The sequence below is a fragment of the Lates calcarifer genome, linkage group LG15, assembly GCF_001640805.2.
Source record: "Lates calcarifer isolate ASB-BC8 linkage group LG15, TLL_Latcal_v3, whole genome shotgun sequence".
In the NCBI taxonomy this organism is placed as follows: domain Eukaryota; kingdom Metazoa; phylum Chordata; class Actinopteri; family Centropomidae; genus Lates; species Lates calcarifer.
Window position 1 is genome coordinate 25,714,690 of NC_066847.1, and position 12,633 is coordinate 25,727,322.

At 42.0% G+C, this 12,633-nt stretch overlaps 1 protein-coding gene across 2 annotated transcripts in view; it reads left to right on the forward strand.

The window, feature by feature from the left end:
- Positions 1–12,633, forward strand: part of LOC108889035 (A disintegrin and metalloproteinase with thrombospondin motifs 16) — a 52,688-nt gene that overhangs the window by 24,334 nt on the left and 15,721 nt on the right. For both annotated transcript variants that reach the window (XM_018685314.2, XM_051076262.1), the window contains 8 exons: positions 2,312–2,465; positions 5,460–5,555; positions 8,694–8,842; positions 9,846–10,018; positions 10,174–10,304; positions 10,650–10,773; positions 10,867–11,111; positions 11,317–11,452. In XM_018685314.2, the coding sequence (XP_018540830.1) occupies positions 2,312–2,465; positions 5,460–5,555; positions 8,694–8,842; positions 9,846–10,018; positions 10,174–10,304; positions 10,650–10,773; positions 10,867–11,111; positions 11,317–11,452 (1,208 nt within the window). The remainder of the gene's footprint in view (positions 1–2,311; positions 2,466–5,459; positions 5,556–8,693; positions 8,843–9,845; positions 10,019–10,173; positions 10,305–10,649; positions 10,774–10,866; positions 11,112–11,316; positions 11,453–12,633) is intronic.

Below are 12,633 nucleotides of genomic sequence, written 5' to 3' on the forward strand. Positions count from 1 at the left end.
GCTTACTTGAAACCAGATAGCCCAGAGCCAGTGCCCTCCACTAAATTTACCAGTGTGTTAACTGAACTGTCAGGTCTCCCCTCTCAGAGTGGTGGAGACAGACAGTGTATTTCCTCGCTGAGTTATTAGAGCTGGAGTGACCTCACCCTTGTTAGACCTGTCAGCCTTATATTAAACTCCCATCACCCCCTGAGGCCACGTGGAGGGGATCTCTGCATCACAGAACCAACCAAGGGTCGTCTTCCTGTGTAATCACTGAATGATAAAAACGCTGAAATGCTGTATGTTTTCCTAATTGCAATCAACAGAATGTTATCATATTTAAATGTTTTTGGCTAAATGTGTCTTGCTGAGTTAACTGAGACTCCTAAATGTCTCTACCTTCATCTGCTATGGAGGGGAGTGTTGTGTCAGCCAACAGAGTCCTACATCACACTCACTCTACATCTGCCTCTCCTCAGTCAGCTATGACAGAGAGGTCTGTGCCAACATTGTATGTATAGTCAGATGCTTTATCTGAGCTCTTTGTCATGCCTAAAATGGATGGACAACTTTCAAGGCAGGGGAGCAAAATCCCCTTAAAAGATACTTGGAGTTGTTTTTGTTTGTATGAACACTGGTGAAAGCCATCAAAAAGTCAGTGATATATGAAAGTTACAAGATTCTCTTAAGACACCATTTATTGTCCCAGTCGAACATGTCACAAAGGACATCATTTGACCTTCACCTTATAGCCAACATCTGAGGAAACATTCCTCTGTCTTCTCTTGTAAGTCTCTCAAGTCTGTATAATAAATATGTAGCTGGAGCCAGCAGCCAGTTAGCTTAGCTTAGCATATAGACTAGAAACTTCTTTTCAAATCCATACAAAAACTGAGGTGTAAAAATGGCTATTTTACTGTTGTAAGAGGTTGTGTGCCTAACTATTTCTTGGCTTGAACCAGTAACTTCCTTGAGTCCAAGAAATAGTCAGGCATATAAACCCTGTGTAAAACAACAAATTGGCATTTTCACATCTTCAGTTTTGACTGAGCCAGGCCTGTCTGCCTCTAAACATTGTTCCCCTTGCCAGTCTTGTAACTGGCATATATCATCACGACTTCTGAGACCTTTTCACTTACCACATAACACGGTTTTGCTGTCTTTGTGTTTGATGTATCAACAAACCACGGGGGATAGAAAATGCCAGCATTTTTTGTCTGGAAGAGATGAGTCAGGAGATCTGCTGGGAATCCCAGAAAAGAATGGGTGCTTTTCAGATTCCTTTTTTTTTTTTTTATCTCCAGCTGATGATAATCTTGTGGTGCAGTGTTTACTGCTTATATTTTGGGAAAAACATTTTGTTCTAAGCCTCTTGCAGCACCATCATCTAACACAAAAAGCTGCTCCAAAGGGAATCTGTCCTGAGATCCTGCAAATTAGCTACATCAGCCTTGTAATTTTATGTGAGTGAGTGCCTGCGTGCATGTATGCCTGCCCACAAGCCTTACTTGAACACCTGCTCATGTGTGCACGCTGTCAGTGTAATTTACTTTAATGTGAATGAGAAACTTTATTATGTCAGTAATGTAGAATATCAGAATATTGCACTTGCAGAACAGCCATTGTTCTCTGTAGACACATAGGACCCATAAAGAACTGGAGAATCACACACACACACACGCGCACGCTCATATACTCTGCTAAAGCAATCAGGACCACTCACTAGCACGTTGAACCATTCCAGCACATTTTGCCTTTTCATGCTCTTTCCACCATATTTTTGTATTATATTCCCCTGCCTGCAGTGTTTAAGCTGTAAAACATCTCTGTATGGTAACCAGTGATATCAGTTAACGTTGGAAACCCCCCGCTGGTGTTAGGATATGAGCGATATGGGCAAGGAATTTTTTTTTATGTCAGTCATAATTGAGTGTCTGATGCATTAAACCATTACTCTCAGGGTTTGGGTTTGGCAACTTGTTATGTCTCTATGGCAACACTTTACGGTACTCTCCAAAGTGGGAAACAATGGCATATCATGGACTGACCTCTCTGATGTGGAATTTCTGTGTGCACAGTAGGGAGCTTTATACACCAGCTACCTTACATTATTAAAGCATGGCACTGAATCACATGTCTGTTCAACTGTCTGCATGCATGTAGTGTATCACTAATGATTCATTTTACCTCTATACTTTTCTTTCTTCCCCTCTCTCTCTGACCTATTTGCCTCCACTCCCCTCTTTCTGTTGCTATCCTCATTCTCCCTCTGCCACTTTTGCTACCCCTCTAATCCTTCCTCATCTTGTATCCCCCCCCCCCTCCCCAGTTCTGCCCAGGCTCTGTGCCTATCAGATGAACCCAGAGCAGTCAAGGAGTATCCGTACCCCGAGAAGCTGCCTGGCGAGCTGTACGATGCAGACACACAGTGCAAATGGCAGTTTGGGGAGAAGGCCAAACTCTGCACCCTGGATTTTAAGAAGGTAAAATTGATCTTGACTCAATTATGCCACCCCATGCAGATTATAAAATGAGTTGCAAATCCCATGCCACGATTCTCTCAGGGGTTTTCTCAACACACCCACTGAAATCTGAGTGCTTAATTAGTTAAAAAAAATTATGATGGCAATTGTTTCCTAGGGAAAAACAGAGAGAGAAATCGAGAAAGGGACGGGGAGAGTGAGGTAGAGGAAAAAAAGGAAGAATAAAGGAAAGAGGAAGGAAAAGAGGAACTGGTTTTAGTTGCATACCCTCATGTTCACACACACACACACACACGGATGCAAACTTGCTCTCTCACTCTCACATACACACACACACACTCACACACAAAACAAACTGTGGAGTTATTATGCTGCCCATGAAATGCTCACTGGGATGGATGACTAAATATACACTGGAGTGTTGCCAATGGGAATCTCTCATTGTTGCTCTCCCATTGTCTCATTATTGCTGATGTTGCTGTTTAAGATACTCTGCCTGAGTCCACACAGGACTTAGATTACTTCATTTTTGTAAGACACTCTTAAGGTGTTTTTTAATTACTGGTGTTCTTGCATCTGGATTAGAGATTTTCATGGGTCAAAACATGGTACCCCACCTAAACCTCACTTGAACCAAAGAAGCAACTATCCTTTCAAAAAGTGGCATTTGGTTTGTTTTGGGGCCATTTTGGCAAAGAGCCCTTATATGTATAAAAGAATATGAAGTATACTGAATTCCAGTAACGGTGGTAAAATCACACAGTCAAGGTAAGATTATCAACTGGACATAGCAGGCATCTACCCCAGGAACCCAGACAGACTCTGAGGAGCCCCAGAGACCCAGTTCACTGCACAGCAATTAATGTGTCATAGTTTAATTTAGATAATTGATTAATATAAACACAATTTGCAATGTTGTGTTGGTCTAGAGGTTCCACATCCAAGTCTGTGTTTAATACCTTTAATATTTCAGTTATCCATGCTTACAGCATATTCTCAAATACGCTTTCATTAATTCCATCTAGTATATGCCATGGGGTCGTGGGGGGGACTGTGGAGCCAATCCCAGCTGACATAGGGGGAGAGGCGGGGTACACACTGGGCAGATCACCAGTCTATCATAGGGCTGACATATAGAGACAAACAACCATTCATGCTCACATTCACACACATGGGACACTTAGAGCCACCACTTATCATAACCTGCATGTCCTTGGACTGTGAGAGGAACCTGGAGTGCCTGGCAGAAACCCACTACTTCTAATCAAACAATGTTGGTGTTTGGAGGTGAGCGTGATGGTGGTTACTAGACCACACCATAGTGTGCGTACATGGATTCTGTCATTAAACTCACTAACCTCAAAATAAAATGGCCAAAATGTTTACCTCCAAGGACATAGAAATCTTAAACTGTGATACTATAGCATGTGGAAAGTTACTACAACACTTAAACTAGCTGGTATTGTTCTTTTTTTAGAAGATTACCTTTGAGGTTTGAGAGCATGGTAGGTTATGGTAACACTGCTGCGACTCATATAAGGCTGGTTTCTAGTTGGGAGAAAGCGCTCAAAATGTCACAGAAATTATCAGCTGGATTTGAACCCGTTCTTTTGACACATGGTATCCTCCTTAGCCTACTCGTCTAAACACTGAAATGTCTGTGCATTATTTAAGCTATAAGATATTTGAGAATTGCTCCCTTGTGGTTTTGCTTTTGGTCTTACGCTGTCTCTCAGCGCTCATGCACCTGGTAGCAGCAAGGTGCGCAGGACCCAGAAATCCCCAAGCAGCCTTCATGCTCACTGTCTTTCCAGACACTTGTTACTCATAAAAAACACTCCAGTATCAGCCTCTGTGGGGCAATTCATCGCATAATGAATTCATAGTTCATGAAACTTTTTGGCAGGCATTGTCAAGATAAGGCAGCACTGGAGGAGTCAAATGATACTCTCCATGGTGTTTGTGGCTAAATAGAGCTGGGTTACCCTAGCAAAAAGCAAAATAATATGCATGAGGTGTTTTTCTCACTTTCTCCCTTTAACTCAGTTTCTTGTCTCACTCTGTCCATCACCTCTCCCCATCTCTCTGCTCCTTCCATCCTACGCTTGCTCTCCGCCATTTTTGCTGCTACAAAAGGCCTGAGCAAGCAAAACAGCTGGACAAATTTATAGGGCTTGGGAAGAATTCCATGATGGCTCTTGGCAGCAAAAAGCTGAGGCCGAGGTGCCTGTCAGCATCTGCACTGAGTTGTCAAAATCTGATATAGTCATTCAGATAGGAATAGAATTGATGTTAAAAAAGTAGCAGGCCATGTTTCTCAGGCAATGCGAGTGGGGAAACCACCCGGTGTTCCCAACTGAATCTTTTAGACTACCGCTGAGAAACACACCCATGACGTCATGCAGTTGTGGTGAGGCAGTTGTGGCCTGTTAACACATGTTATTGGATGGGATTATCTCTTTGTCTTCATATCTATATCCTGTGTGGGTTGAAATGGACTGTTAGGAAAATAAAATACACAAAATCACTGATTGCACCTTTTTTTTTTCATTTCATTGTTTTGTCATTGTGCAACATAAACAATGGATGTGCATGTTTTATTATCACTGATGCGTTGCATTGCCTTAGGAATAAACCCTGCAACAGTTGGGCCAAATTTCATGTATTTTTCTTCCTTTTTTTTCTAAAATGTTGTTATCCTAGCTACTGAAGTATAAATATTTTGGAGATACAAGGTTGCTGCGTACTGATAGCTTGCCAGGAGATCATTATTCAGACAATTCCTAGTCCCCCAAGTTTCCATCAACATGTTTTAATAGCTCTCAAGAGGCAAAATAACAATGTTATCATAATTTATTGTTCTTCCCATTGCAAGCTTTGTTTACAGATGTTGTGAGAAGGATACTGATCATCCCACTCCTGACTTTTAGAGCGACACAACATGTAAACCATGCCCTGTAATTTACCCTCTGCCTCTCCCTCATATTGTTCCAGGATATCTGCAAGGCTCTGTGGTGCCACCGTGTTGGGAGGAAGTGTGAGACCAAATTCATGCCAGCTGCTGAAGGCTCTGCTTGTGGCCCTGATATGGTGACTTGACACGAGTTATTTATTTATTTATTTTTTTCTCTTGTACGTGTGTGTTAGATGTGTGCATGCGTGTGCATTTGGTGTGTGTCTATGGGGCAAAGGGGGGTTGGTGATACACTTACAGGCTTTGTCACCTCAGGAGTGGCATCATACGACCGGCATGAGAACCCATTCACTTCTATTAGACTTTTTTATCCATCACCTCTGAGGCAATTCAAGTGGTCATACCAGAGATGTTTCCAACAGCCAGCAGGGACATGCAGCCAGATATTTCTTTCTTCAGGATGATTATTACTTTTTTTTTTTTTAATTCACAGTTCATTCAGATGGTAGAGTTACCCTTTAATCATATTATCCATGAGATAACCTCTGTTCCATTTTAGCCAAAAGAGCCAAAATGATCTTGCAGTTGATATGCCTCTGACAGAACCTTTCCTTGTTTTGTTAAATGAGGACAGCATGTTTTTTTTTGTTTTGTTTTTTTAATTTCTGTTGCCAATACATCGCTCCATGGCAACGTCTTACCAAATAAATCCACAAATGAAAGACACCAAACAAGAGCCTCTCACAAAGATTGCAGTCTTGGTGAGAAAATACCCTCCAACTCAAACAGGAATATTGAAAGTGACAGTCTTCAGGTTCCCCACTTAGTATTAACAGACTGAGCTGTGCAAGACCAGTGAAATAAATAAACAATTCAATTCTCAGGGTGGATTTTCCCTTTAAGGCCTCACTTGGGCTAAGGATTTTTTTTCCACGTGCTGCTAAGTATTATCACTTTGTGACATTTGGTGTAAGAGGGGGTAGAGCCTGTAAAGAGATGCCTCACACACAGACCCACACATACATTCCTCTTGCCAGGGATAACTCCAAGGGATTTACTCCGAGTGAGTAAATGGCACAAAAGGCAATAGCACTTTATTGGCCTAAACTGATGGAGAAACTATTATAAAAGTAACATTTATTGAGTGTTTTAGTGTCATAAAGTGCTGATGCTTCCACTGAATTTGGCCATTTCAAGACAAAAGGCCTTGAACTGTGTAAAACTGCACGTCATTTTATACACCAATGTCGTTGTGTCCCAGCACAGACTAATAAATGCACTTGTAAGCTAGGTGAAGAGTTTGGATTGACTAGTTTATTATGTTTTATTTGAGTTCATTTGAGTGTGTAGCATCAATAAAATCTCTCCTCTTGATAGCGGTACCACAGACTTCCTCAGGGAGCAGCTGCAATTGGTTTGTTGCTGACGTGGCAAAAATATGCCATTGGGGTTGGAGCCAAAAAGCAATCTGTGCTCTTTATTTATTCTTTGTTTTTTTTTTTCTTCTTCTTTCAAGATGATTCACCCCCAAGGCTCACTCTCTCTCTTACCCCTTCTCCCCTGACAGCCCCTCATCGACATTTGCTTCTCAATTTATTGAACTTGATGGTTTAATCCCGCCCTCCGTCTCCACGGGACAATTAACTGAACACAAACAATGACAGGCTCACTTAGGAATCTGTGGCACTCGGCCGCAGGGGGAAAACTGAGGGGAAATCAGCTGTTCTAGTTTGTAGTCAAGGACCACGAGATTAGTTGGAGGGTGTATGTGTGTGTGTGTGTGTGTGTGTGTGTGTGTGTGTGTGTGTGTGTGTGTGTGTGTGCGTGCTATTGTATGTGTCTCTGGGCTCATGTGCAGGCATGAACACACAGTGAGATCAAGAACAGCTGAATATATGCCCACTATCAGCACTTATGTGCGAGTGAGCTGTATGTGCATAGTCTGTGTGTGCTTGCAAAGGTCCCTAAGATCACTCCAAGGCGAGCGGTTGAGTATACTGTGACTGATGTCATCTTGACATGTACAAATCCAGTTCAGTGCTGTGCCAGGAAACAGCTTGTGACATAATGTTGCTTTAAGGGAGTTTAGATTTTGCAAAGTCTTCTCTTGTTACATTAAGGGATTTTGAGTGAACCACTGCTCATTTTGCAGCACGTGTTTGGGCTGGTTGGTTAATGACTCAGCCTTTTTGAAGTACATACAGCATATAACTTGATTCAGTAGTATGATTTACGTGTGTCCTGTAGCACCTCTATCATTTCGTGCAGCATTCTACAAACAATCTTTATTCACATAACTTTCCATATAGTTTGATATTCCTCCTCTGCCCTGCCTGGTTACCTCATGGAACACATTTGGCTGTGTTTCCTGGGTGGAGAGCTGCTTGGTCAGGGTGGCCCCCCTGCAGCATGTTAGCAGAGACCAAACTGTGAGGGAAATTGGCCTTGTCAAATTGGGAGAACATAGGGAAAAATGTCAAAAAACGCATAGTAAAAAATCTGGTCTGACCCGCTTCACTTCCTTCAAAAATTACGTAGAAACCAGATATAAATACTAATAAACAAGTCACAAAAAGACAGATACCCCACCCTCATAGTTGATTTGCACTGGAAAGAAGTTAAGAAATTATCTCAGTCCCCTGGCAGATATTTATTCTTTTGTTTCAGAACTAAAATTGTTTAAAAGGATGTTTTTCAGCTGTGAAGGAATATTACGATGTTGCTTTGTGCATTGTTGGCAACAGTATTTCAACCATGTTTTGGTAGTCACATTTCTTACTTTTACTGATTTGTCCCTCATGTAAATGAGAGGAAAATGTTAAATACAACATAGGACAAGATGAAGTGCAAATATGACAAAACAAGTGCAAAACAATGTTATTATGGTATTGGTATTATGGTATTATATGCCATTATAATTCAAGTGTATTATTTTAGGAGAATATCCTTGTCAGGTATGAGACCGTTTTTTCCACATTTCAGTTGTGGTTGGCTTAGCTCCGTTAATTCTAGCTGATGACAGCTCAAGGTAGAGACTGTCCAAAAAGCAGCACAACTGGAGTTTCACTGAAAGATTATGAGTATATAACCAGGACTGGACCACGACCTGTTTGACATCAGTTAAATCTGAAAGCTGCATCTTACAGGACTTTGCTGTGGTTTGGCAGACAGTCATCATAAAGAAGATAAAAGGCTGGGTCCGCTTAAAAGTCTGTATATTATAGACACTTTTAATCACTTTTGTCTTTGCTCATGTGTGCTTACCTCCTTTTGACTCCCTCTATCCCACGATTCCCCTCTCTCTCTTCCTCTAGTGGTGTCGTAGGGGCCAGTGTGTAAAACAAGGTGACGAGGGCCCGAGGCCTCAGCATGGCCAGTGGTCAGAGTGGTCATCCTGGTCAGCCTGCTCACGAAGCTGCGAGAGCGGAGTTACCTATCGAGAGAGGCAGTGCAACAACCCCAGGTAGAGAAATACTCAATAACCACAGTCTGTATCAAACAGGTACAGCAGCAAATGTTAGCAAACGCAAGTTTTGCAGGGTTCCATTACATTTATTTATCTTAACTAGTGTAAAAATAACTGTAGCTGCAGGTGTATCACATGTTGGTTTGTCATGTAAATGTACAGTTATACACTAAAATATGTCAGAATTACCATAACTTGTATGTATGCAAACATGCCAAAATGTACACATACACACAATTGCATACACAGAGGATTAATGGAGAAAGGCTTTGGTACATAGATGGTCTGTGACTGCTTGACTAAAGGCCAAGAGTATATTAAGACACGTGATTAAAATAGTGAAGATCCCTCACATGGGTCTGTTGCTTCATCACTTATCTGCACACTTAGTCCCTTGCTCGTCATTCACTCAGGATTATTTGCACTGCCAGTCAGTCAGGGGGCCCTATCCTAAATGCCGGGGCCTCCTCTTTATCATGTCATGCCAAGATCCTGACAAGTGGTAGGCTAAATTAAACAGAGAGTGATGAGGAGAAAGACCAAGAGATTGGGGGGGTGGGGGGGTGGAGGGAAAGGAAGACAAAGACAGGCAAAGGGAGAGAGAGTGAGAAAGGGAGGGAGGGGAAGGGGGTAGAAGAGATGACAGTGAGGGGATTAAAAAGGCGAAAGATGAAATGTAGAGATATAAAGGGAGAGAGATTCTGAGAGCGAGAGAGAGATAAGTGACAATGTGATTGGAGGGCTTATAGAGGGTGTAATTGTCCTGTGGAAGGCATTTCAGGGAACATAGCCTGGGGTTATACACCTGTGATTGGAGAAGGCTTCAAAAAGGCATACTCACACACAGCCACGTAGAGAGAGGGAAGGATATTTACATATTAGTCAAGCCAAAATACAGTTATGTGTAAGATAACACAGTTTGACAAAAGAAATACTGAACATCGAAATAAACAATGAGAAATGAAAAGCTTTATTTTCATGTATGTATTCCTTTCTGCAGACCTGCATATGGAGGGAAGTTCTGTGAGGGTTCCTCCAGGTCGTATAAACTTTGTAACACTGAGGACTGTCCCCCCGATGCCATTGACTACAGAGCGCAACAGTGTGCTGAATTCAACAGCAAACAGTTCAGAGGGTGGTACTACACCTGGAGACCATACACAAGAGTGGATGGTGAGACAATCGCTGATTCAAAATAACTCAGGAAAAAAAAGATGCGAATGACAAAAGTGACATTTTGGTTGGAGTTTTTACTAACTGGCCACGTCACGGTATTAACAAATTTGCTTGTTGCCTCTGGCCCCTGTGGTTGTTTTCTTCTCTTCCAGACCAAGATGTATGTAAGCTGTACTGCTTTGCTGAGGGCTATGATTTCTTCTTTGCCTTGGCCAGTAAAGTTAAGGATGGGACACTCTGCTCACAGGACAGCTCTAACGTCTGTATTGACGGACTGTGTGAGGTAATACTTCCAAGCAGTTGAGGGTTTTGCTGAAGAATGACTTCAAAGCGTGTGGAGTTAGTGCTAGATTTTCTTTTGAGGATGATATCATGTGTGAGATCTTTGAAGTTGAGCTATAAATTTTGAGAATGGGTTTAGCAGTGGAAAGCATCAGTAGACACCCTTGTCGTGCCGTTTCACAACTACTGCCGATGTACTGAGAAAGAAAATGCTGACCTGTCACCACTAAAGGGATGAATGATGGTAGCTTTCAACTGTAATTCATCTCACTCTATGATGTAAAGTTGCATTTTATGTTTATAATCTTCTTTTTGGTAAAAAAGCGGTGATGTTTCTCTCCCACAGAGAGTGGGCTGTGACCGTGTGCTGGGCTCCACAGCTGTGCCCGATGCTTGTGGGGTGTGTAAAGGAGACAACTCCACCTGCAAGATCTACAAAGGACAGTACACCAAGCAGCATTACACTAACCGTGGGTCATAGTTTGTTAATAAAATGCACTTTTGTTTTATTTATTTATTTATTTTTGTGCTTGTTTAAAACATTTTTTTGTCATCTTTCTCAGAGTACTATGGGGTGGTCACCATCCCAGCAGGGGCTCGGAGTATCCGTGTGATGGAGCTGAATACATCGAGCTCGTACCTGGCCGTCAGGGACACCCAAAGACGCTACTACCTGAACGGACACTGGACAGTGGACTGGCCAGGCCGACACCCCATTGCAGGAGCCATTTTTGAATACAAGAGACCCTATAACAGACCAGAGAGCCTCCTATCAACTGGCCCCACCAATGAGACTCTAATCATAGAGGTAAGAGATCAGTGAACACAGAAATGATTACTTACCAATTTTATGTCACTTATTTATGTGTTTTAATATACTGTATAAGACCTACCATCCTTCTTCTGTTCAGTTATTCTTTCTTCTTTACTTCTGAGTTATGTGCCTGCTTATTGTTTTACTTCTTTTTACAGTCTGTCCTCTCATCACTCTTATCTTACTCTTTGTCCTGTAGATACTGCTGCAGGGCTGGAACCCAGGGGTACGTTGGGAATACACTCTGAAGAAAGCTGATGAGAAAAAGAATCATATCAAACACAATTATACATGGGCCATCATACGCTCCCAATGCTCAGCAACTTGTGCTGGAGGTATGTACAAATATGAATGCCCAAAAAATATTTCCCCAGCAGCAGCATCATATTACACTTGTGCTGCAAATTCAATCAAACTGTGCCAAACTGCAGTGATAGAGATATTCAGTGTGTTGTATGGTCATCCTCTGAGTCACATCAGATGTTGTGCAGTAACATGTTACTCTGTGTTTTTGAACCTAGATATAAAATTATTTCAAAGATGAAAAAGTACAGGTCACCTCTTTTCAATCTGGGCCAGCCCTCAGATTAAGAGGACAGTTTGTAGATCAATGGACAAGCATCTAAAGCTCAGTCTGGCCTCTCTGATCTTTAATAAGGCTTTTAGCTGCAGGTTAAATGAAGAGAGGAGCATTCCCATCATTAGTGAGGGGACATTAGTAGCTCTTGTTTCAGACTGGTGGGAGCTTCTCTTGCTCTACAGGAGACCTGCTATTACACGCACACACACACACAAACGGCAAGCAAGCACACACATGCATGGCTTTGACCAGTGCCCTACATACACACACACACACATGCAAAGGCTGTTGTAATGATCTGGTATGGTGATTTGAGGGCAGGGGTCAGGAGTTTTATATGTGTGCATGAGTGTGTGTGTGTGTGTGTGTGTGTGTGTGTGTGTAAGAGAGAGAGATAGAGCACTCGTGAGTGTTTACTTCTCTTTGTGAGCACTTGTATACGCATGAGTGTGTTTGTATATGTGTGTGTGTCTGTGTGCACTTGCTTGGCTTCATGAGTGTGAACAAAGCCACCAGTGTAGAGTTCCTGTTGATTGACCCTCCAGGTTAAAGTTCCCCACCCTGGTCTGTTGCGGTCCACCCTATCTACCTCCACCTCTTTGTGTCCTGATTGTAGACTGTGATGGGCTGGGGGTTGTTTGCTTTATTAAAGAGTGTGACTGACTACCTAACTTGTATGAGTTGAGATGTGCAGATTGACCTTGCCTAATGCCAAATAACAACCAGAAGATCTGTGAACCTGGGATTCAAGTTTCACATAAATTAAAAAAAAAAAACACTGTGAGATCTGCATTTGTGCCACAACTCACAAACACAAAAGTTGCAGGATTTAAATGGCATTATTATTATCTGAGAAAATGATAACTTTAATTACAGACATGGTCAGATGTGTGATGTTACTACCTAAAAATATTCTAGCATAGTAAATTTGAGCCT